Raw genomic sequence first — 22,367 nt, 5'->3', positions numbered from 1 at the left:
ACTGCGAACACAATGCCAACAGCCAGTGCTCCACCCCTGCCCTGGGAATCTGGAAATGCTTCAGCATCAGAAATGGAAGCCAGAGTAAAAACCCTGGTTTTTAGCTCACTAAACGTTGTAAAAATACACCAGAAAAGAGCTAATGTGACAAAAAAAAAAGAAATCCCACGTTGGTTTTAAGATAAATTCAGAAACCAAATTCAAGTCTGCCTTAAAGAGAAGGTTACTTCTACCTGAAGAATCTTATTAAGAGGAAGTAAAAACCATAGTGAAGGGAATTCTTCACCGATTGTTTAGGTTTTTCCATGTTTTCCACTAACTCAAGGGTCACAAAATAACTGAAAATATGACAACAGTTACTCTATTAAATAGCTAGGAACACAAGAAGGAATCGGTTCACAGCAGACAGCTTTTAGCAGTTTCTTTTGTGAAGCCTCTTAGAGGTCTAGAAACAATCCATAGACCTTTCCATTCACTTGCTCCTCTGCTTCTAGAAACATGTAGTCCTTATTTCCCAAGGAGTTCCCCATAGTCAACTGCCATACCAGTTTAGCAAGTCACCCTAAGACTGTGATGTTTTGTGCAGAGCTGGATCTACACACTATCCGAATCCTTACTAGAAGCTGCCTGAGCATTGGAAATGCTCATTCATATGCCATCGTTTTAACAAACAATGCAATACCAAACTCTTTGTCACTCATTTTGAACAGCAGCAACATAAACACACCCTCTCCTCCCCCAATAAACATACTTACTCTCTTCTACCATCCCCTTTTCTGAAGATGGTCAGAAACGCGCACACCTCTGAAAAACACAGACATACACCTCAGTGTTTACAATGTGTTTGATAGGACAACCACTTTATTACAAAGAACAAACAATGCTCTGAAATAAGACTGATCAACTTGAATAGTACAAAATGTCAGTTTCCTTGTAGAGGTCATTAAGTAACAGGCTGTAAGACTAAGTTCACGTCAAATCCGCTACTCTGAAATATCAGGTAACAACAGTAATACTTATTATATCTTCAGAGTTTACGGCATGATCATGTGCTCTACTCCAAACTACATTCAGAAGATATTGCTATCATTACTTTGAAAACACAAAGTGTAGGTTATTGTTCACTTCATTTCCGTTTTCACAAGAACATTCTTGAGGTGAAGCTGTAGCCGTGTCTGCCGTAACTGTCATGACTGTCCTCTGCTTACACAGTCACAGCTTCCCTAAGGAGTTTAATAAACTTAGACACATCTACAACATGGATACTGTCATCTGATAGATTCAGCTTCTGTTACAATGTCCTTTAGCAATATAGGAAGTAAATGGCTAACATGGATTCCCAAAGAGCCAACGTCAACAGTCTTCCAAACAAATTCAAAAATCAAACAGTCAGTATTTGTCTGATACCTACTTGATGGATAGGCAAACAGCTGGCATTTAGATGTTATAAATACAGTTCTGAAAACAGACCACAAAGTGTATTTTACAGTGTGAACCACGATTTCATCTTAAAGTAAAACTGTGAGGAACTGAAGATTTGCGTATGATCACTATTCAACGTCACCAACTCGGACAAAGAAAAGTGACATCCTATGTCAGGGCAGCTGGAGAAAGCACACTTACAAGGAAATTATACTTTCATTGAAAACGCCACACTTTTACCCTTTGGTAGTTGTGACATACCCACTGAAAAAGAAATTGTGCAAAGCATGTGAAACTAAGTGCAAAAAAACTCCACCCAGACATACCCAACAGGTTTTATTCTTAAATAACAACTCTACAATCACAGCTACCAACCAACAAAATCAAAGCCACAAGTGTTTTCTCTAACGGCTTCTTTCACAGTACTAATGAGAAAAACCAAGTTCTATTCTTCTAGTTTGCAGTTCATGTGTATGTTATTTCAGTTATCAGACAGTATTGGTATTGATGAAATGGACCATTAAAAACACAAATATTTTAAAGCCAGTTAACTTCAGGAAAAGTCCTATACATTCATACTATAAACACTGTTTAAAGTGAATGTGGGGCATCTGTCGTCGTCATAAACACAAGATTTTTCTCTGGAGCAAACCCACATGTATTACTCCTGTGCCACAATTAACACTATTATGGCGATTTATGGTCCCCAGCACTTTTTATATGCTATTATAGCATGCGATGTGTTGTGACAATTAAGGCTGTATCAGCACTTCCATCACAACCCTGATTTTCAGGGTAGCCAAAAGTTGGCTATTAAGTCTGTTCTGGGATACTGGAGCTGTTAAATCTCTACTGTTTTAGTGATCCTTCTCCCACCAAACCAGGCACATCATTTGTTTCAGTTTATACATTTACAAACGCTCTTAAGACAAATTTAACTGGCAGAGGCAAGAAATTCTACCTTGACATATAGTCTTTTGGCATTTGGGGCAAAATTAAAGTGCAAAGTATAAACTTCATTGCACAGTAAATAATTTAGATTTTCTTTTAAAATAAATCTTATTTAGGTGCCTCAATCTATTCACCTAGTGACCTTGTCCAACTCAGCCATTTTCCTCTATGCTTTGGTAAACATAGGTTTATATATAGATACATAAATAGCATTTAAAATGTTTACCTTTATTTCACTACTGTGAACACCTTTTTTTCCTCTTAGCATAGGAATGGATCAACCTATTCCTAGAAGTAATGCTTGTTGAATTCATCAGCTAGCTAGTTAATGTAAAATGATGCATAGTAAAAAGGGAGATACTGAACTTGATTGGTAGAATATACTGGTAAAGCAAACAAGCACTTAAGAAGATTAACTGGAATAAATATGTTGAAAGTTGCCATATAATATGTGCAAAATTGCTTACCATGTATTCAAAACTTTGGTTAACGTTTTCAGATTGAAGTCTTACAGAAACATGATGAAAGCAACACAAGTGATTACAAACACAGGAATGAGGTAAGTTATTATTAGTGCAAAAAGCAAGCATATGCTAAAAGCAAAGCATATGGATTTAAAACAAAAACAACAACAAAAAAAAAACAAAAAAGAAAAGAAAAAAGAGAATGAATCTCATGGAAGTTTTAATCCCAAGACCAGAAAGGTCTCTTGTAAACATTGGTATTTACAAGTTTAAGATTTGTACAACTACAAAAGGATAGTTCTAAATAGTAGTAGTGCATTTACAATGACTTTTCGGTTTTCTTAATAAGAGAAATGACTAAGTTTTATCTTTTTCCTTTTAAATCTTCAGGGGCTATCTTTCAAGATTAAGGTATTTGTTACAAATAGTAGAAAAATCATTTCTTTACAAAAAAGGTATATATTAAAATATTTATACACTTTAAGTTACTATATAATAACTGGAAGTTTTTGCCTTGTACTCAGGCACTGCAATGAAGAATGTGGTATAAGGAACTGAAACCAAACAGAATTTGCTCATATACCAAACCTTATGAATTACCTATGCAGGATCTGTAGCAATCATGGGGACTCTACCTCAATATTACTGCATGTGCCAATCATTTATGTATTCATTTTCAATCTGAAGGTGTGTCTTTTTTACATCTTAACTATCACTACCAAAAAGAGCTGCTGGATAGAGTATGGTCCTCCAGCCCACCATCCTCAATATACTTTCTATATGGTACTCATACCTGAGCAAGGCTGTATAATGCTGATGTTCCAAACGTAAAAAAGGTTATATATTTTTAAGATAAAAACAATGCAAAAATAAAATATTTGTAGCATTTACAAATAGTACAAGAGTTACATTAAACACTACATTCGAAATTTGAGATTTATCATGTTGTTTCTACTTGGAGCTTGATGTTTTCATATCTGCAAAAAGAAGGAGACATTGTTAAATGTTTCATAATTTCACATCATACACAGGGTCAAACACCTTCAAACAATGACTATTTCAGAGTTCTAGGGTACAGATCAAGGTCAAAACCCTTGCCAATTAAATGGTTAAACCAGCACTGGAATACTTCACATTACAGAAGACAACTTCTTCATTGTTGTTCTCCATCTTAGAAAAAACATCAGAAAACAAGCAGTGGTGTATTCAACAGCTGTCTTTCAACCACTCCCTGGGGATCACAGCCCACAGACTGAGAGGTCAGCTAAACCCATACAACAGTTCATAGCTCCCGGAGGGGGTGTGCACACTCCCCCTCACTCTGCCCTTCCTAACCTTACTCCATGCTCACAGGACCTCTGGCTGAGCAAAACCAGCTCCCAGCTACCAGAAAGCTAAGGCAGAATGAGGAATAAGTGGGGTAAGAGGCAAAGCAAGCAAAACTTCTTGTTTTGAGCACCTTGATTTGCTTGCTTAAAAAGGTGAGCCAGAACTGATCAGGCTTAAAGCTAATCTTTATTTTCAGGAGATCCATTCCCATCCCCAACTCACCATGAACCCGTACATATTCAAGCATGGGGACAAGGTGACAAAACCTCTTTTGGCTGTAATATACACTTTAAAGTGTACATGCCCCACAAAAACAAACCTTACATTATGAAAGATTCTTCTAATGAAGAGTGGGGAAGGATTGAAAAACACCCTGATTACACCCATGCATGTAACTGGATTGCTTCTTATTAGAATAAAAAGCTTTTGAGCTGAAGTGAAGCCCAAGGAACTCAGAACCATACTGGCCTTTCATTTGAGGGGTCAATAACCAACATTTCAGTTCTTGCTTGTCTTTGCTTGTGAACAAAAATGCTTTTAAAATGTTATGCCAAATTCAACAACCGAATTTTCTTAAAAACTTCTATAAGGAACAAAACAATATTTCAAGAACTTCATGTGCGGTGCTCAGAGAAGCATTAGTTCTAGAGACACAATACGCTACTTCTTCCATTTAAATGCTGCACCTGACACTGACTTTACCTTGAAGCCATCGAACTTGCGTCGCTGGTCCATATCCTCGCTCGTTCTTTGCGGAAATCCTGAACACTATAGCAGGTCGGGAAGTGTAATCGACGTGAGCGTTTGAAAGCTGGGCAGCAGTCACTATACATGATGTTTTAAGACCACAGTATATTCTCATAAACACAAGCTGACTTGGGTTTTCCTGTAACTGTGTGGAACGGATTGCTAAGTAGGCAGAATATTCCAAAATATTTCCAGAGGGTGAAGCAGGAGGCTCCCAAGAAAGATGAATACAGTCTACACTCTGAAGAAAAAGGGACAAAATGGGATGGTTATGGAGGTAACCATTGGATACTAATATATATATATATTAATAATATCAATATTTACATGTATCTTTACATATATCATGTATTATATATAATACAGAGAGCAATACAAAATGCCCAAGTTTTCAGATTTAGCTTGTGATGAGAATTTTATCCATCAGAATTAGAATTATTTCTATTTCTCACCTTGGTGATTTTGACTGTTGAAGGAGCTCCAGGAAAACCTGGAATGCAAGTCTTGAATTCACTGATTTTACTGAAAGGCCCAACACCACAGCCATTAATTGCAGCAACTCTGAACTTGTATACTGTGCCTGGAAAAAGATCCTGTTTCTTAAGTAATCTGTAGTCTGGTACATCTGCACTTTCCATCTGAAAATAAAGCAACATCTGTATTAATTCTTAAAATATTCTAAACATAATTAGTCTACAAAAATATAAAATGGGTAGTGATAAATTGAGATTAATACGTTCAATTGAAGCTGAAAATCTCATACTTTTGTACTTAAATCAGAATTTATAAAAAAGTTCTGACTGAAGCACTAACTCACCTCAAAAGAGCTGACCTAAGATGCAACATGAGACTCCATCTCCAACCAACCCCATTTTTCAATCATTTAAATTGAACTGCAGCTCTTGGCTATTTTTACTTGAAAAAGTAAAAGCAAAGTAGCATTTCTAACGGTACAGATTATGATTTCATTAGCAGACTTGTCTGCTCTAAAAAAGTATTTTTTATTTCAAAACCAGTTATTCCTGTGGTTAGGAGCTGCAACATAGGTAATCAAAATGTTTTTGAAGAAAAGCACTGTAAGTTAGTATCAAATGTTTTCTGAAGCATTACGTGCTACTGTAGTTCCATGTTTAAAATATGCATTGATGTATCACTGAAACATTCAACAGAAGTATTTTCCTTCTGAATAATGTATAAGAAATCACAATTGATGAAAACACTGTAAAATGTACTACCCTTCAAAACTAGAGATGTGCAATATTTTTAGTGAAGTGCTTTCAAATAGTGTTATGCTCTTTTGTTTCTGTCTCAAGGAAACATATAACCACCAGTTTTCATTTCTAATTTACCAGGATATCATTAATTTAAACACCATCAAAGCTGCAACATTTTTTCAAGTTTCACATGTATAGCATGTTAATAGATAAGCCTGCACGTGCAACAACATAAAGTTAGAGAAATCTAACACAAAACCCACTACAGTTCCGTATCTAGTCCTTTTAAACAGCCTAGCCTATGTCGTCTTAGTATCTCTAACAACTGGTAAGCAAAGATTCTGAAAACAAAGAAACTTTGAAATGTTTCAATGCTGTTCTGAAATAACGTATTTAAGAGTTGTGGGTTTGTTGTTTCATTTTTTTTTGGGGGGGGGGAACACAGACTGGATTTTGTTGGTTTTTTTTTTAGTTTTAAGAATTTTTACTGGTTTCAAAGTTCACTAAGTTTAAAATTCTTTACTAAGGCCAGAAATCGAAATATGTAAAGAATTAGCAATAGCAAAATAAGATGTTCTATATTATCATACAAAAACAACATAAGAAAATTCATCTGTTTTATGAAAAAGTAAAAAAAGGTGAGCAAAATACATGAGGAACTTCTGGTCACAAAATACAAGACTCCTACAAGCACCTGATCCTGCTGTAGTATCAGGAATCCTACATTTTATTGTCAACCATATAAGCAACAGATTCCAAAATATGTATGTGCAGGTTATGTCAGAGAAGAATCAGCAACTACCTTGTTAGAGATGTTCAGTGTTTCCTCTGGCAGCAAGTAGAACTGGCTCACCACAGCACTGTTGTTCTTAAAAATCCCAACATCATACCACTGCCGGTCTCTTGGTTTCACCAGTGGTCTTTGTGGAGTTTTCTAGTATTTGAAGAACATGTTATGTAGACTACCCATACTTCAAGGTAATGTAAAAGCAAAAAGTTAAGACTAATATGTGTAAGAAACAACCCCCTTTTATACCAGTGTTACTTTCTTATGCTTGAATTGAATATGCATAGGTTAAAATACTGTTCAAAACCAACTGGTTGTAATACACTGACATACACAATATTGTGTAATACACTGTAATACACAATCCATCATTTAAAAAAACCCCACAACCAACCAACAGTTGGGATGTCACCTCTGACATTCTAGTTTAAACATGGATGGGAAGAAGTTTAAAGCTGTAGAACTAGGTGTCTGCAGCAGCATGTACTTGCGAGTTAATTTCACTCAGAGGTCAAGAAGTTCCACAGTGTGGTCCAACATCAGCAGCTCTACCTGGGATTCAGCTGTACCTCAGCCCCAAGCACACTCTCTTTCAAGGTGCTGCTAACTCACTTGCAACTGAGAACAGAGCCTCTGCTGTGGCATGGGGTGATGGTGGTGGACGGCACTGGAACTGTTCCTGACTGACCCAGAAAGACAAATCGTCTTTCTTGCTTGTCTCCAGGCACCAGGGAGGGCGCTGGGGTGGTCAGTGTGCCACACACAGCCAGGCCATGGTCCTGCTAACATGGAAGAGGGGCAGGAGTGGCAGCTGCTCTTGGCAAAAGCACCCCAACACTTTAGTAGCAGCTGCTTCTTCCCATCCTTAGCTCCTCCCTTTTGGTGGCAACAATGGCACCTTGGTTTTGTGCATTAAGTTGTAAACGGGTGAAATAGGAAGCATTTACTTTTTCAGGCAGTATTTACAGCTTGCATAGCCAGTCCCCATCTCCTCTAGGGAAAAACATCAAGATATCAGTTTAGTAACGTTTCAAACCTACAGATCAGCAGCTAACACTAGTCTGATGTAATATATACCTCACTTTAAATCCTGCTGTCCATACAGAAAAAACATTTTACATTTGCACATCATGCAGCAGAGAACCATACCACTGTGCCAGTTGATAAAAATGATTCAACAGCTGAACACATACTTGGATCTCCTCCCAACTACACAACTGCTGCTTAGACTCAAATCAAACCCACACAATGCGATTAGTTTTACAACAGAAATGTTTACTCCTGTATTATTAACTTCAAGCCCTAAATATACATTGCTTTTCTTTCAGAGAGATAATACAAGGAAAACAGAAGAGCCCTTGCAACTAATCAACAGAACAATAAATACAGCTATTTAATTATACTTTTTCAGACTTACAGAGGAGTGTGAATCATTTGTCTGTCCAGAACTGACCCTTGTTGAAGGCATGAGATACGCAGTTTCAGCAGCTAGGAACAAAAAGTTACGTTTAAAAAGCTTAAGTGATAGGAAAAATTTAATACAAAGCCCACAGAGTATTGAAAGTTGACCTCAACAGCCATTTACAAGTATTTGTAGCAAAAGTAGGTCTCAGACTCCTTCTGCATGCAGTTCTATTTATAGAACGGATAGCTAATTCTGGCTTGCATCATATTTACAGAACAATTTTAAGAGCCCGGAATTGCAGGCTGCTACAGATAACAAAAACAGAAGGCAGGACTCATAAAACACTAAAAAGTGATAGAATTATGAAATTAATATGAAATATTTGTGAACAAATAAACTAAATCCTAGATTGAAGCACATGCTGGTAACATTGTATGAATAGTCTAAGCATGAAATCTTAATTTGAATGCACTCTGACATCAATACAGTCTGAATGCTGAACATGAGCAGGTCATCCTTATACAAGCCTAACAAATGGAAAAAGAACATTTATTAAATTTAAAATGGAAACTTAAAAAAATTAAAGAGAAATCAAAGCACGTAAGCACATGAGCAACACATGGGAAAATTAGTATTCTATACTTCTGTTTCTGGGGTTTGCTTTTAAAATAGAATATACTGTTTGGTAAAAATTCTACTACTCACACAGCATCAATAAGAGAATACAGTTCTTAACACTCAAAACAGCAAGCACAGCCTGTTGATATTCACGAAAACCAGAACCTGAAAAACTACTAGTATGTTTAGTTTCTGCATCACTGCTTATTTTGGCTATTTCTAGCAGACTGAAGAGATCACCACATCCAACTGGCGGCGAGTGAGGCACGTGAGCTGGCCATATTTGTTACAGAGGTCAATTGTTTAAAATCAGAACCAGAGATTACTAGTTGTAGTCTTTTGCTGACTGAATAAACAGACAATCACTGAATACAGCAAATGTGCTATGGGCACCAAAACTGGCTGCTTCTGCTGTTCAGAAAATGGGCTTCTGCATAAATGCAGATTTAACAGACTTTTCACTTACAGGAAACAAAGTAGTTTACAATGGTACAAAAGGAATATCCTGATTTTAAAAGATGTTTAAATCATAGCAGAGATCATCCAGGCTGCCCAAGGTCCTCAATGCCCAAAGCCCTATCTTAGTCCCAAGACAGTCAAGATGGGAATCCCACCACACTAGAGAAACTCTGATGGCCTTAGATATATATGGCTCAAAATACAGTATGTGAAACACATTTCAAACCTTCAGATTTTGAATTGAATGTTGTTAGTGAAGTTTCATCTTTAACAACTGCCCCATTTGTACTTGATGATTCAGTTTTAACAGCCTGCTGGGTTACCATAGTTTGTGTGCTGGAGACAGTACAGGATACAGAAGCATCAGGATTTACAGTTTGTTTATCCAAGTCATGTAATTCACCTACATTTGCTGAAGTTTGAGGACCTTAAAAAAAAAAAAAAAGAGAATATTAACCAGAATTCAATATTGGTAACACTTACCAAATCTCAACTTGATCTAACAGCTTCAGTTTCATTTAAAACCAGCGTTTAGCTCAGATTCAAATCAGAACAGATCTGATTATGTTAATTGCTTTCTTTAGGTCTATAACTTAACAAGAGTCTGTATGCATGCTCATAACCAGATACATGTAAACAGTTCAATTAAAACAGTGATTTCATTTGTTTTAAGCTTGCTATTTTGTATCTATTTGGTTACAAAATTACTAATTTGAAAAAAATCCTAATATAAAGTATCCACACAAATCAGTATCACAGATTTGGAACCATCAACTGAAGATTAACTACTGTGGAACGTCTGCTTGTAACTTAGCACTAAGATTCAAAATTTCCACATAATACTTAAATTACACTGTGAAGAAACAACCTATAAATTACATGAAAGTCAAATATAAAGATCAGGTGATTCTGGATTCACCACACTGAACTTAAGGCACTTCAGTACAACAGCTGTATCGGTGCCTATTCATCTTCTACTTCCTCTGCAGTCAAAGAGAAACATGCTCCTCCCCATGTTGCCTAAAATTTTACATTATCTAATGGCTTTTCACGATTAACAGACAGAAGTAGTGTCAAAGAGAGCCTGGAGTTACTTTTACCTTAATGCTGTAAAATTAATCTGGTCCTGTCAGTCTGTTCTTTGATGTTAAAACCAGCTATTTATGTTTAAAGATATGCATTTGCCATCATAATAATGAATATATTGAAAATTTCATGTCCCTTGCAACACTTCAAACAACTTAAGATTTCATTTTTCCTCATATCATCTAAAAATACATACAGTAATAAGTAGCACAAGCTAGGGTTTATTTAAACTACAAAGGCCTCAAACAAACTGCGAGACAGATATAATCTTATGTTTACAAGACGAATTTTAACTCTCACTTTTTGATTAATTTTTATTCTATAGTCATCTTACTTGAAGTACAAACAGGCAAAAGAGAAGGGGCATTTGATTCTTTGAATCCTGTAGCATCTGCATGGTTTTTCATAGTCTCATGTGTAATCTTGTTTTCGGGTGCTGCAACCTTTTCTTTTCCTTCTACTTTTAATAATGAGTTGGATGCAAGGGAAACTTGGACCTAACCAAAACAACAAGTTTGTTAAATGTTTAACTGCAAAGTTCAGAAACGTCAGTTGCAAACATGGCATGAAAACGCTCAAAAACAACAAACAAAAATCCTCCAACAAATCCCCCTAACATTTTAATCAAGAACCACCCTCACAACCTACATCATCTTTGCCAAAACAAAGACTCAAACTATAGGTTGGCCTGGAAGTTTCCCTGAAACATACTAAATTTTACCTGAGAGTGAGCTCACCTTCTTAGTTTATTATATAGAAGCTCACTGGTGCATACATTTAGTCTATTGAGGGAACAGGAAAAATCACAATTACAGAGGTTTTCAACCTTTGCTTTCCTGGCACATGCCTAAGATATTTCTACTGTCAGTAAAATTCATAGTACTTCTATGTGTGTTTTCTACAAGAACACATTATGAATTCCATACAGACCTGAGGCCTTAACCCAATTAAGAAATGGTATACATTTCTAAAAATGTAATCTTTTAGCCAGTTTGTCCTCCCTCATTCTTTTAAATTGGCAACAGTGGAACATGTGCAACTGCACAACTAGAACAGGTAATAACTGAGTTTATTCTGTAGTAGGAACGTACAGCTAAACAGGCTAGCATAAAAACACTAACAAAGAAGGAATATGCCTTTCCTTTTTGCCTCCCACATTAATTTCACCAACACTGAGAGTGAATTGTATTTCTATTGTTATCAGGCTTCCAGTTAGCATTCTAGAAGTCAATACAGTTGCATTTTCCTTTCTTCATTACAAGGAAGACTGTCTGCCAATCATAAAACTAAAAAGGACATATGAAAACAGACATAACTACTTCAGCAGGTGTCTTTTTTGCTGGATCTGGATTGTTTTCTAATGCCTGAGAAGTACATAGGGACTTACAAAGCTGAGAAAGTGTTTTGGCAGTTCGCTTGCTTCCCATATTGCTTTGCCACTTAGAAGCATTTTTCAGCTTACACTTACATTATTAGGAATAATATTATTTGTTCGGCTGGGATGATCCGCCTTCATTTCTGGATATGGGACATTAGGCATTGATTGTGGACTTTGATGTAGAGAAGAGCCACCTTTCAGGTAAACAAAAGCAAATTCTAATTAGTTACATAAAGCTTAACATTATGTTCATTGGAATCTATTCCAGTAAGCAAGAGGGAGACCCAAAGCTGCCTGATGGAAGACTTGGTTGTAAGACTAATACGAAACTGCACAAACAGTCAGATAAAATCCTTCCCTCACTGTTTCCTTTCTCAAATTGTGCCCAGCACTGTACAAATACCTTCAGACAGATGGCCATAACTGACAAGGAGAAGTTAAAGCTGAGATTCCCATAATCATGATGCTCGCATTTGGGGAATAACCAAAGAAACCGGGTCTCTGTCGCTCAAAATCATATTAAAAAATTGCTTATTTGCGCAATCCTCTACCTCTGCACAAACATTAGCATATTATGATCTGACTACTACCTTGCTGACTCAGCACTGATGTCTCAGGAACCCCAGTACCAGGTATTCCAGCCGCTGGTGGCACTGGTGAGTCAGCATGTAACTGAAGAAGATATCCTTCAACTGTAGGTACTTCATCCCATTTCACTTGAAAAGAGTTGGTTGTAGCTCTAATCAGCTGTACCTGTGATGGTGCTGGAGGTTTCTCTAAAAAAAAAAAACCAAACAAAAAAAAACACATATGGCATGTTTAAAATTGCCCTCTTCATCAGTTTAAGAAATACCTACATAATGCAAGCCAAATCAATAGCCCCTTTTCTGCAATGTACAATATATACCATGTTTAACAAGAAACAGTTGTCAAAGGTGGTAAGTCAAGTCAGAGGATTGCAAGTCTTCAAAAATGCTTAAGTTTTAATGCTTTGTTTTTTTAATGGCTCTTCTGCTGCCACTAAGTCTTTGTATATACATCGTTATAGGGATTACAGAGAGAAGAGATCCTTATCCCTTCCTAAAAGGCTGCAAGCAGCTCTTTGCCTTCTAAAGCTTTATGTATTCCAGGAAGGGATTCACAGAAGATTGTGCTTTCTTTTTTCTTGCTCTCAGGAGCTAAAGCAAACTTTCCCTTAAAACTTCTACTGCAGAGGCTGAAGCCTAGGCATGATTAAATACCTATGACCTGCTCCTCCCACTTGCCTTCATGGCTGACTAGGCTGCACTCTCAAGTACATACCTCCCCTGGTGTTTTTTTCATTTTCTGACCTCCCTGAGGATTAAAAAAAAACAAAACCAAACATAAACCAAGCACCAAACCAAATCTCCTAAATGTTTCACAATCTTCAGTAACTATTCTTATGCTTCTGCTTGAGTGGGCAACAATTCCCTCCCAGAAGTACTATTCTAGTTCCCTCTCTCCCAGTACCATTTCAGTGTTCTGCCACCAAGCCAGCTAATGAGTGACTGGTGCTCCAGAATTCCCTTAAGCCCCAGGAACAATCTGGTCCTTTCTCAGATTTGACCGTATCTTTTTGTAGTCCAAGAGATGAGGAAGCAGCAGCAGCAATGATCCCAAGAGAAGCAGGGGTTTGGTAAAAGTAGCAGCAGAAAAGATCACTAAGAAGAGAGGCCAGGCACCCTGAGTTTAGATAAAACACCCTTTAGCACCTTGTATCTACTATGACGTACAATGAAGAATCTAGCCACAAAGTTCTTTCAGAGGATTTAAACAAGCCTTTCTACTTTTGAGCTGAAGCCTTCAAACAACACTGAAGCATGGTTTATTTAAATAAGGTTTAAGATCTAAATAATCTTTGAGTTTGCCACAGCTACAGATGTTCCATTCATCAATGATGCCAGTTTCCCATATAATAATAATATTTGGAACATAGTACAAGTCTCTTACTTATTTCTGACTCACCGGTATCAAGGTACCAAAGATCTTTGCAGCAGACTTGATTGTTCCAAGCTTTTCTGTAACCATCTCTACCACTCCAGATATACAGACGAGTGCCAACTGCTACAGCACAGTGTCCTGCTCTTGGCCCTGGTAACAAGTTACTTTTGTCCTCCTGGCAATCTGAGATCAGACCTATCCATTCTGTGGTATCTAGTAAATGAAACTCAAAAGATTTAGTTTCTAGATGTCTTCCAAAACAAGCAAAACAGATGTTAATACACTCTGTTAATACACTTAACTGCTCAGAGAAAAGGAAAGTAAATCACCTCTGGTTTTACAGACAATTGCATTTAAATTTGCAATGTTACAATGAGAAGGTCACTTTCCAATTAGTTTGCAAGATACAATCAGTTAATACAGGATGAATTTCTGACCTCTGGTTGTCTGTCTCAGGCAAATACAAGATCACAAGTTGAGGATTTAGGGACAGTGCATTTAGAAAAGACTCATTTCAGGATCTGTCTTTTGTGGTTTTCTATAAATGAAGGAGGAGTATTTATACTACTGAGTATTAAAGTCATACTAACAAAGATTTGCAGAAGCAAACCTGCTGAATGTTCAAAGAAAAATTTTACTAATTAAAATAACAATTTCTTAAGGAAGATGTAAAAAAATAAAAAATGGCATCTTCTTCAGTCAGCCAGGATTACAACTGTGTATCCTAAATGTTTTCTCAGGAAATTCAAAATATTTACTCCATTCCTTTACGAAAGTATTAATTCCAAATGCCCACTCCCAGAAAGGCAGAAACACTAACCCAAATTAAGATAAGAAAATGAACCGGTACATTTCCATTCACCATCATGAGCAGAAATTTCACCTCCTGCTGACTGTGGAACCCATCCACCAAAAACATACATTCTGAAATACAGGAAAAGAAGGAAGAGGGGAAAAAGACAAGAAAAGCCAATTAACATCTAGATCTGCTGCATGTGCTCTCTCAAACTAGGACAAAGCAGAAAATACCCAGTCCATCAGTTCTGGTTTACAGCAGATTTTATTGTGTCTGCTCTCTTTAGAGAGTATTGTTGCAGACACTCACCTTCTGAAACTTTAGAGTAAGTTAACTGATTAAAAAACCCCAACCAAACAAATAACAAGCAAACCCAAAACTACTCCAACAATTTCCCAGAAACAGAAGTTAATACTGTGTCTTTTTACAAACCACCAAACTGCCAATACTCTCTAAAAATCACACATGTACACATAGGATTTCTACAACCCTTTACTGCAGACTTCTAATTAAACCCTTCTAAAATTAGAGTACCAGTATCTAAGTCAGATATCAAAATTTAAAAACATAATGCAGGCTACAAACTATTAACATCTTAGTAAATAATAAAAAGAAACTGTTGGATCATAAGATGGAAAGCTTTCACGCTTCCTTCCCCCCTTGTCTCTGACTCCTCATACTAGCTTGTAAACTAATATAAAATGGACTGAAACCCATGTTTAAAAGCCCATTTTATCAATGCTATCCACCAAACCATAACGGCAAAAAGTAAAGTAATGAGAAAGAGTACAGAAAAACTGGCCCTAAAAAATGTGGAAAGGTTTTACTGAGAGGTAGTTCCACTCTTTAGCATTTTCTTTGCGTAGCTAGTTCACTGTGTCACAGACACAGCAGGACTCAAGTTGTCTCCTGATAAAGCCAGCTCAGGTCCAGCTGAGACTGCTCCAGAACACATGAAGAAGCCAGGAAAGCTACTTGTGGGCTAGGCAGATTACCCTGCTAAATGGACACTGACAGTTTGATACCCTTAAGTTAACAATGGTACTTTTACATTTCTTCTGAGATAGCATAATAGAAGCAGAAGAGTACTCTACAGGGCTGATGGTTTATACTGAGCAGTAGTGGATAAACATCATCATTCTCCTACTAGGTGTACCTTTCTAGAGCTGAGCTTTTAACAACAGACATACTTGTTTCCTATTACATTGGCTGTATGGAGGCTGCGAGGAAGTGGTACTGTTCCTTTAGTTTCTGGTCTTGACCAGGTCATGGTTTCTAAAAGAAAAAGAATAAAGCTATTCAAAAAAGTGCTGCTGTGTATTCCACTACCTGAATTTTAGGATGGAACATATGTTTAACATTCAACAAAACAGAATTCCACCTTCTTCAAATGGCAATTTTCAGAAAGCAGGTGCAATAATAAGGCACTTAAAGCTTCTTTTAAAAAAATCACAGGAAATACTGACAAACTAATTGCTAATCAGCTTATCGAAAAGATACGTTATGGTTTCCTTATAGTTATTCAGCTTGGTTATCGTACTGACAGTCTTTAAAGCACTCTAAGGAAATAATCTCACAGTGTAACCAAAACCAGTAAGGATAATATATGCAAACAATGCTGTATGTATTTAATTCCAAAAGGCTAACACTATGGTGTAAGTCCCAATAATATCTGCACCACATCATGCCATCATTATGACATTAATCATTATATACTATATTTTTTTTCTCTTAGCCTGTAAGGCCTCTGCACTGACTACTAGTGGCTCATCAACTTACCTATGTCAAGCTCCCAGAGATCATTAAGCCGACAGCCACACATCCCTCCAAAAATATACATCTTTGGACTTCCCAAATCTTTTCTGCAGTATATGATGGCTGTGTGAGATTCTCGCGGAGATGGCAAGATCCCTTTGGTCACAGGAATACTCCAGCCGACAACGCCAGAACCGTGTTGCAGCTCCAGTTCATAGAAATCATTTAAATATCTAGGGTATTATTGTCAAAGTATAAAGAATTCACTTATAAGCAAGATTATAAGTGAGCTTTAAAACCTGACCCCTTACAAGTATTACAGACTTCAGTCTTGGGAGAGGGTAGAATTTAGAAGTCTCAAAAGATCTGATGGCATTGTGGACACTACCAAAACTAAATGGATTTATAATAAAAAGTGAACTACCATAACTTACGGCCTTTAAGAAAACATGCTTTCATATCATACTTGATACACTGTATTACATGAAAGAAATATTAAACATTGACAAAAAACATTTGTAGCAGAAATTGCTACATATGGACAAACCTGGAATAAACTGCAAAGTTGTGAGAAGTAAATGATGATGTGGGACATCAGAGATTAATTTCTGCAACTCTAAGGCAACAAAGGTAAAAAGAAGCTGTTTGTGATTTCTTCAGGCTGGCCAACAATTAGCCATTTGTTGATGAATCTATTAGCAAGTTACTTTGAGATAATGGTCACTGAATTTTGGCATTCACACCAGATACCTCTTGCTTACTGAGCTTAAAATTACCAGTTTATAGCTCAGTAAGCTCTCTGAACTGCAGGTGAATGTGGATATAAAACTTCAGCATTATCACAGAATAAATTGGAAGGGACCTTAAAGGTCACATAGATCCAACCCCCTGCCACAGGCAGGGACACCTCAAAGCCCCATCTAGCCTGGCCTTAAACACTTCCAGGAATTGGGAAGCTGCAACTTCTCTGGGCAACTTGTTCTGGTGCCTACAGGAAAGAATTTGCTCTCTTTCAGTTTAAAGCCATTCCCCATTGTCCTGTCACTACATGCTCTTGTAAAAAAGTTCCTCTCCAGATTGGAAGGCTACTCTAAGGTCTCCCGGTCTCCCCTAAGTCTTCTCTTCTGCAGGCTGAACAAGCCCAGCTCTCTCAGCCTGTCTTCATAGGAGAGGTACTCCAGCCCTCTGAGCATCTTTGTGGCCTCCTTTGGACTCACTCCAAGAAGGTCATGTCCGTCTTATGTTGGAGGCCCCAGAGCTGAATGCAATGCTCTGATGGGGGGCTGTCTCACCAAAGCAGAGTAGAGGGGCAGAATCACCTCCCTCAACTTGCTGGCCAAGTTCCTTTTGATGCAGCCCAGGATATGGTTGGTTTCTGGGCTGAGAGCACACACTGAAGCCATCTCATGTTCAGTTTCTCATTGAACTACATCCTAAGTTCTTCTCCTCAGGGCTGCTCTCAATCCAGCCTCCATGTCGACCCACATGTGTTTGGGACTGCCCCGACCCACATGCAGGACTTTGCATTTGGCCTTGTTGAACTTCAGGGGATTTGCACAGGCTCACCTCTCAAGAGTGTCCAGGTCCCTCTGGACAGCATCCCTTTCCTCCAGCATGTCAACCACACCACGCAGCTTGGTGTTGTTGGCAAACTTGCTGAGGGTGTACTGTTATTATAGTGCTATTTGCCAAGTAAAGGAAACTTCAGCTTTTACTTTGAAAAAATTCCAGATGAATTCATGACTGTTTTCTACAGCATTATAGAGGAAACTTTTATGGTGAATTCCCTGGTGATTTGCAAGACTGCTGATTTAAGTAATTCTAACAAACAAGCCATTCTTAAAAACATCACCAAAAATACTAAGAAAAAGACCAAAGTCTACTCAGGTTTCCCTCCAAAAGTGTCAGGGCTGTCAGTCAGTGTTGTGGGATTAGCAGAAGAAATATGTAAGCTTCTTAGCATGTAACCCCTCCATTGCACATATAATCCAAATGTGAGTACTTGATATGTAGGACAGGCTCCCTAGAACGCTCCTCTCTGAAGTTGTCTATCTAGTAATTTATTTTTTTTAAAGACATTGAATTCAAACCAAAGCAGCATACCTGGGAACATTATTATTTGAATCCTCACTTTCATTTGCCAGGCCACCAAATAAATAGCACTTGTTACCATATAAAGAAAAGCTGTGGCCAAGTCGAGGACAAGGTGGTGATCCAGTGGAAGGAGCTTGAGGTTTTACTTTTTTCCAGAGCCATCGACTTGCCTTAAAGACAAGAAAAACATATTCAGAAATACCTTCATTTATAGTTGTTCATAGTCAACAGAATACAGATAATATTAAGACTTGTATACTTTCTGAATTATTTTTAAGGGAATGCTGGGCTTTTCTTAGGATATAGATATTAAAAGGGACAAAGAGAAGCTAGTCTTTATAAAACATCAAATATTTTATACTTGATTCAGACTAGATGGAAGTCTCTTTTTCAAAGTTATTTATATTTTCTCCATCTTCAGAATCTATTCAAAGAGTTTATTCTTCCTGGAGCACAGCAAAGCTCATCTAACTCTCCTCTGCACCTGGCAATATAAAATGTGTTTGCTCATAAAATATAAATAAAGTAGTCCTCAGAACTGAAACATCTTCACACATTTCATACCTGCAATTCATATAAATCATTACTGTATCTTCCATATTCAACCATTCCTCCAAAAACTAGTATTCTGGTGCCATCACAAACAAATCCATGTGCTGCACAGCCTGGAGGAATATCTCCCCTTACAGCAGGAAGGAACCACTGATTTGTAACTATAATAGAGAGGGGGGGAAAAAAAAAGTATTTTTAAACACCTCTGCTTTCTAAAGAATTACCTTTTACCTGTATATAACTGTGAATGGGCTGTTTAACACTAACTTTTAATAAAAAAAAGTAATTCTATTAAAAGAAAAGCAAATACCTCTATCAAACCTATGTTACTCAATCGGTAAATGAGCACATGAGGCCTCTGTAATAAGTCAGTTACCAAGGGTCACTCAGCAATTTTAACAGACTGGCCAAAAAAAAAAAAAAAACAAAAAAAAGGCTAATGAGGACCGTAGAGTGCAGTTCCACACAAGAGAGATAACTACACTAACTCAGAGGGAGCAAGCCCTAGAAACAGAATTATTAGAGCTGCAGGGGCATAGCAATGTGCCTGGACTTAACAGTGCTATTGAAAAGCTAATTACAGTGTTCTGGGACCCGTGTTAATACCTACAGAGCACTGCGCTGATACATGGGAGAGGAGAGGCAAAGAGGCAAGAAAGGGCAACAGAGACTGCCCGATCCAGCATGTTGGTGTTTAAACTGTTCTGGAATTAAAGAATTACAGGAGACTGCCTCCTTTTTCCTAAGCTTTTTGCATGAGCACAAAGAGGAAAAGTATGAAATTAGAAGCTACGAGTGAACATTGCTTCAAGGGATTAAGATGCCTTCACTGGGTGCCAGCTCCTCAGAAATCATCATGCTTTTAGCAAAAGCAATGATGACATCCCAAATTCAAGCAGCTCAGGTCATAACCCTGCATCTTAGCCACCAGATTAAAACAAAAGGTCAGCTGGGGCCAAACACTCGTCTGGGAATTGGAACAACCACGTTGTGATGCTTTTTGTCACTGCTGCAAATAGGAAACACCTTCTTATTTTTCCTGGGCAGAAAAATAAAGTGATGTTAAGATTCACGCAGAAGGCACCCATCAGAACCTCTGTTCCGTTAGACAGTATAACTGTCCTACCTAAAAGCTTCCTTTAGATTACTCATCAAAACAAAAAAGACTAAGAGATTTTTCTTTTCTCCCCAAAAAATGTAACTGAGTACAGCAGATCTTTAAGCTACATGGAAATACCTGCTTGGAAGAACCCTACCAGTAAGCATTTCCCACTAATAAACTACCTCCAAAACATGTTTGTGCTGCCATATTTTACCTCAAAAACACTCAGCAAAAATACCATCCCTTTTTTTGGGGGGGTGGAGAGACTGGGGGAAGAAGGGACATAGCACGATAAGAATATTTTTTTAATGTTCTTATAAGCTGGCAAATTAAAAGGCTAGTTAACATGGTCTCACTTTCATGCTTTTGGTACACTGCAAAAGCAGCTAACAGCGACTGACTGAGAAGCCCAGATCAGTCATTTAACTATCTCAACTCTGCCCAAGCTCTGAAATCACACAGAAGTTTTCCAGCTTCATCCAGTATCCCGTACAGTAAGTACTTAGCCATCTAATCTTTCACGAATAAAATCGGTCTTGGGCAGCTTCCTGTTTGGAAAGGCTCCCAGTGCCAACATGTTCGCTTTTCTAACCCAGATTTGTTTCAGCGTGCTCAGCTCTCGTAAACTGCCACCAGAGGGAAGAAGAAGGGGGCTCTGGACACCCATGGGGAACTAATCCAGCCTGCAGTCATTTAGCCGAGACCTCCCGGGGGAGGCTCTGCATCCCGGGACGAGGGACTAGGAAAGCAGAATAGACGCAAGGCACACAGAACAATTTTCCTGGTTCCCGTTCTCCAAGAAAGGGGCAGCATCAACCAAGGCGCTGCACAAACCCGGGAGAACCCTCACCCAGGCGTTATTTCCCTGTTTCCCCCTCCCATTTCAGCTCCAGGCAGCTCTTCAGCATCCCGCCCGCCGTCCCCTCAGCATCAGCAGCTCAACCGTCCACGGTAGCCTCGGAGGACGGCAAGAAGCTCGGAGAGAGATCGCCCCACTGTGAGGAGGCCGGTGCCAGCGGCGGCGGCTGAGAACATGACAGCCCCGCCGCTAGCGCTCCCCTGCCGCCTCAGAGCCCCGGCTCCGCCCGGCGCTCTCCATGCCCGCCGCCCCGCCCCGCGCACCCGTGTTGTAGACGTGCAGCTCATCGGCGATGCCCTCGTTGCCGCCCCCGAAGATAATGACCAGCTCGCGGATGGCGACCGCGCGGTGCCCATGGCGGGAGCGTGGCACCGGCCCCGTGAAGGAAGACACCCGCCTCCAGCTCAGCCCAGCGGCGGCAGCCGCCATCTTACTGCCACTCCCACAATGCACTGCGCTGCCGGGGGAGAGAGGGGGTGGGAAGGGGGAGCGGCGGGGGTGCCGCCGCGGGTCACGTGAAGGCTGTGGCGGGGCGGGTGCCGTTAGTCGGTTGTCTTCGTCTCTAAGGCGGAGTTTTTATGGTGGATCTCTTGCAGGCAGTGGGTGCCTGCTGGGTGCTGGCCTGTGCCCCCTCGGTGGCGGGGCCGCAGCGGAGGACTTGCTGAGAGTGTTCCAGGCCAAGGTGGGGACTCGGAGGCCGCCCTGGGCTCCCCCCTCGGGCTGTGCCGGCCGCCTCTGCCACAGCGCTCTCTCCGCCCCTCAGGAGACTCGGCCTTGCTCCCTTGGAGTCCTGTGAAGGGCACCTGGCAGAGGCGGGGCACCCGCCCGCCTCTGAAGTGCTGAGATGCTCGGTCATCACGGCTGTTTAGCTTAGGACACGCAGCTGTGTCTTCAAACCCTCAGAAACGTGTAGTGTTTTTTGTCTGTTTTAACTTGCTAGTGGTAGGCGAGGTGTGCTGCCAGCGAGGTACGCGCATGAGAGAGAAATGAGTTGCTGTTTAAGCGCTGAGGGCTGAGAATAGAAACGAAGGTTTCAGTTCTACAGTTAACGGCGGGTAATCTGAGTAAACCTGAAGATCTCATTCTGCAGGATGGAAGCTGCTCTCTTTCCTGTGTGAAGGGGTTGTTAAATGAGGATAAAAACGGCTGAGGCTGAAGGAGATCTAAAGGTGCTACTGAGTTGCCAATAATGTAAGCATTGCTGCTAGGTGGTCCCAATGCTGCAGGCTGATCACACTCGTGTGCTTCTTGGGTCTGTTCAGATGCAGAGCGACACGGATGGGAGAGAAAAAAAAAAATGGAAGAGAAATAAAAAAAAAAAGGGTGGATTTTTGGTGAATACAAGCTTAATAGAGTTTAAACAAAATAACATAGTACAAACAAATTA

At 39.2% G+C, this 22,367-nt stretch overlaps 1 protein-coding gene across 3 annotated transcripts; it reads right to left on the bottom strand.

Moving 5' to 3' along the window:
• Window positions 1–832: 832 nt before the first annotated feature.
• HCFC2 (host cell factor C2) lies at window positions 833–21,453 on the bottom strand. Of its 3 annotated transcripts, XM_061445023.1 has the most exons (16): window positions 21,244–21,452; window positions 19,032–19,180; window positions 18,477–18,637; window positions 16,398–16,606; window positions 15,809–15,893; window positions 14,643–14,746; window positions 13,847–14,035; window positions 12,451–12,636; window positions 11,951–12,054; window positions 10,817–10,979; window positions 9,623–9,823; window positions 8,332–8,402; window positions 6,930–7,061; window positions 5,366–5,551; window positions 4,869–5,154; window positions 833–3,814 (listed from the first exon to the last, which is right to left on the bottom strand). In XM_061445023.1, the coding sequence occupies exons 1-16, from the start codon at window positions 21,407–21,409 to the stop codon at window positions 3,789–3,791; spliced, it is 2,418 nt and encodes an 805-aa protein (XP_061301007.1). In that variant the 5' UTR covers window positions 21,410–21,452; the 3' UTR covers window positions 833–3,788. The 3 variants fall into 3 exon arrangements, with proteins under 3 accessions (XP_061301007.1, XP_061301008.1, XP_061301005.1); XM_061445024.1 differs by lacking the exon at window positions 19,032–19,180 and having other exon boundaries at window positions 21,244–21,453; XM_061445021.1 differs by lacking the exon at window positions 833–3,814 and having other exon boundaries at window positions 4,743–5,154; window positions 21,244–21,453.
• Between the last annotated feature and the right edge of the window lie 914 nt (window positions 21,454–22,367).

Source organism: Pezoporus flaviventris, unplaced genomic scaffold, assembly GCF_033815535.1.
Source record: "Pezoporus flaviventris isolate CSIRO_AGI_PZ_B2104156 unplaced genomic scaffold, CSIRO_AGI_Pfla_v1 ptg000002l, whole genome shotgun sequence".
NCBI classification, from domain to species: domain Eukaryota; kingdom Metazoa; phylum Chordata; class Aves; order Psittaciformes; family Psittacidae; genus Pezoporus; species Pezoporus flaviventris.
The sequence above is the reverse complement of the archived record's forward strand: the minus strand, read 5'-3'. Positions and strand labels throughout refer to the sequence as shown.

Coding starts and splice junctions, on each gene's coding strand:
- HCFC2 (XM_061445021.1), bottom strand. CDS start 21,409: ATGGCGGCTGCCGCCGCTGGGCTGAGCTGGAGGCGGGTGTCTTCCTTC. Junction 14,036..14,642: donor ATTTTCTTATCTTAATTTGG/GTTAGTGTTTCT, acceptor TTCATTTACTAG/ATACCACAGAATGGATAGGT. Junction 5,552..6,929: donor CACTGAACATCTCTAACAAG/GTAGTTGCTGAT, acceptor CTTTATTTTCAG/ATGGAAAGTGCAGATGTACC.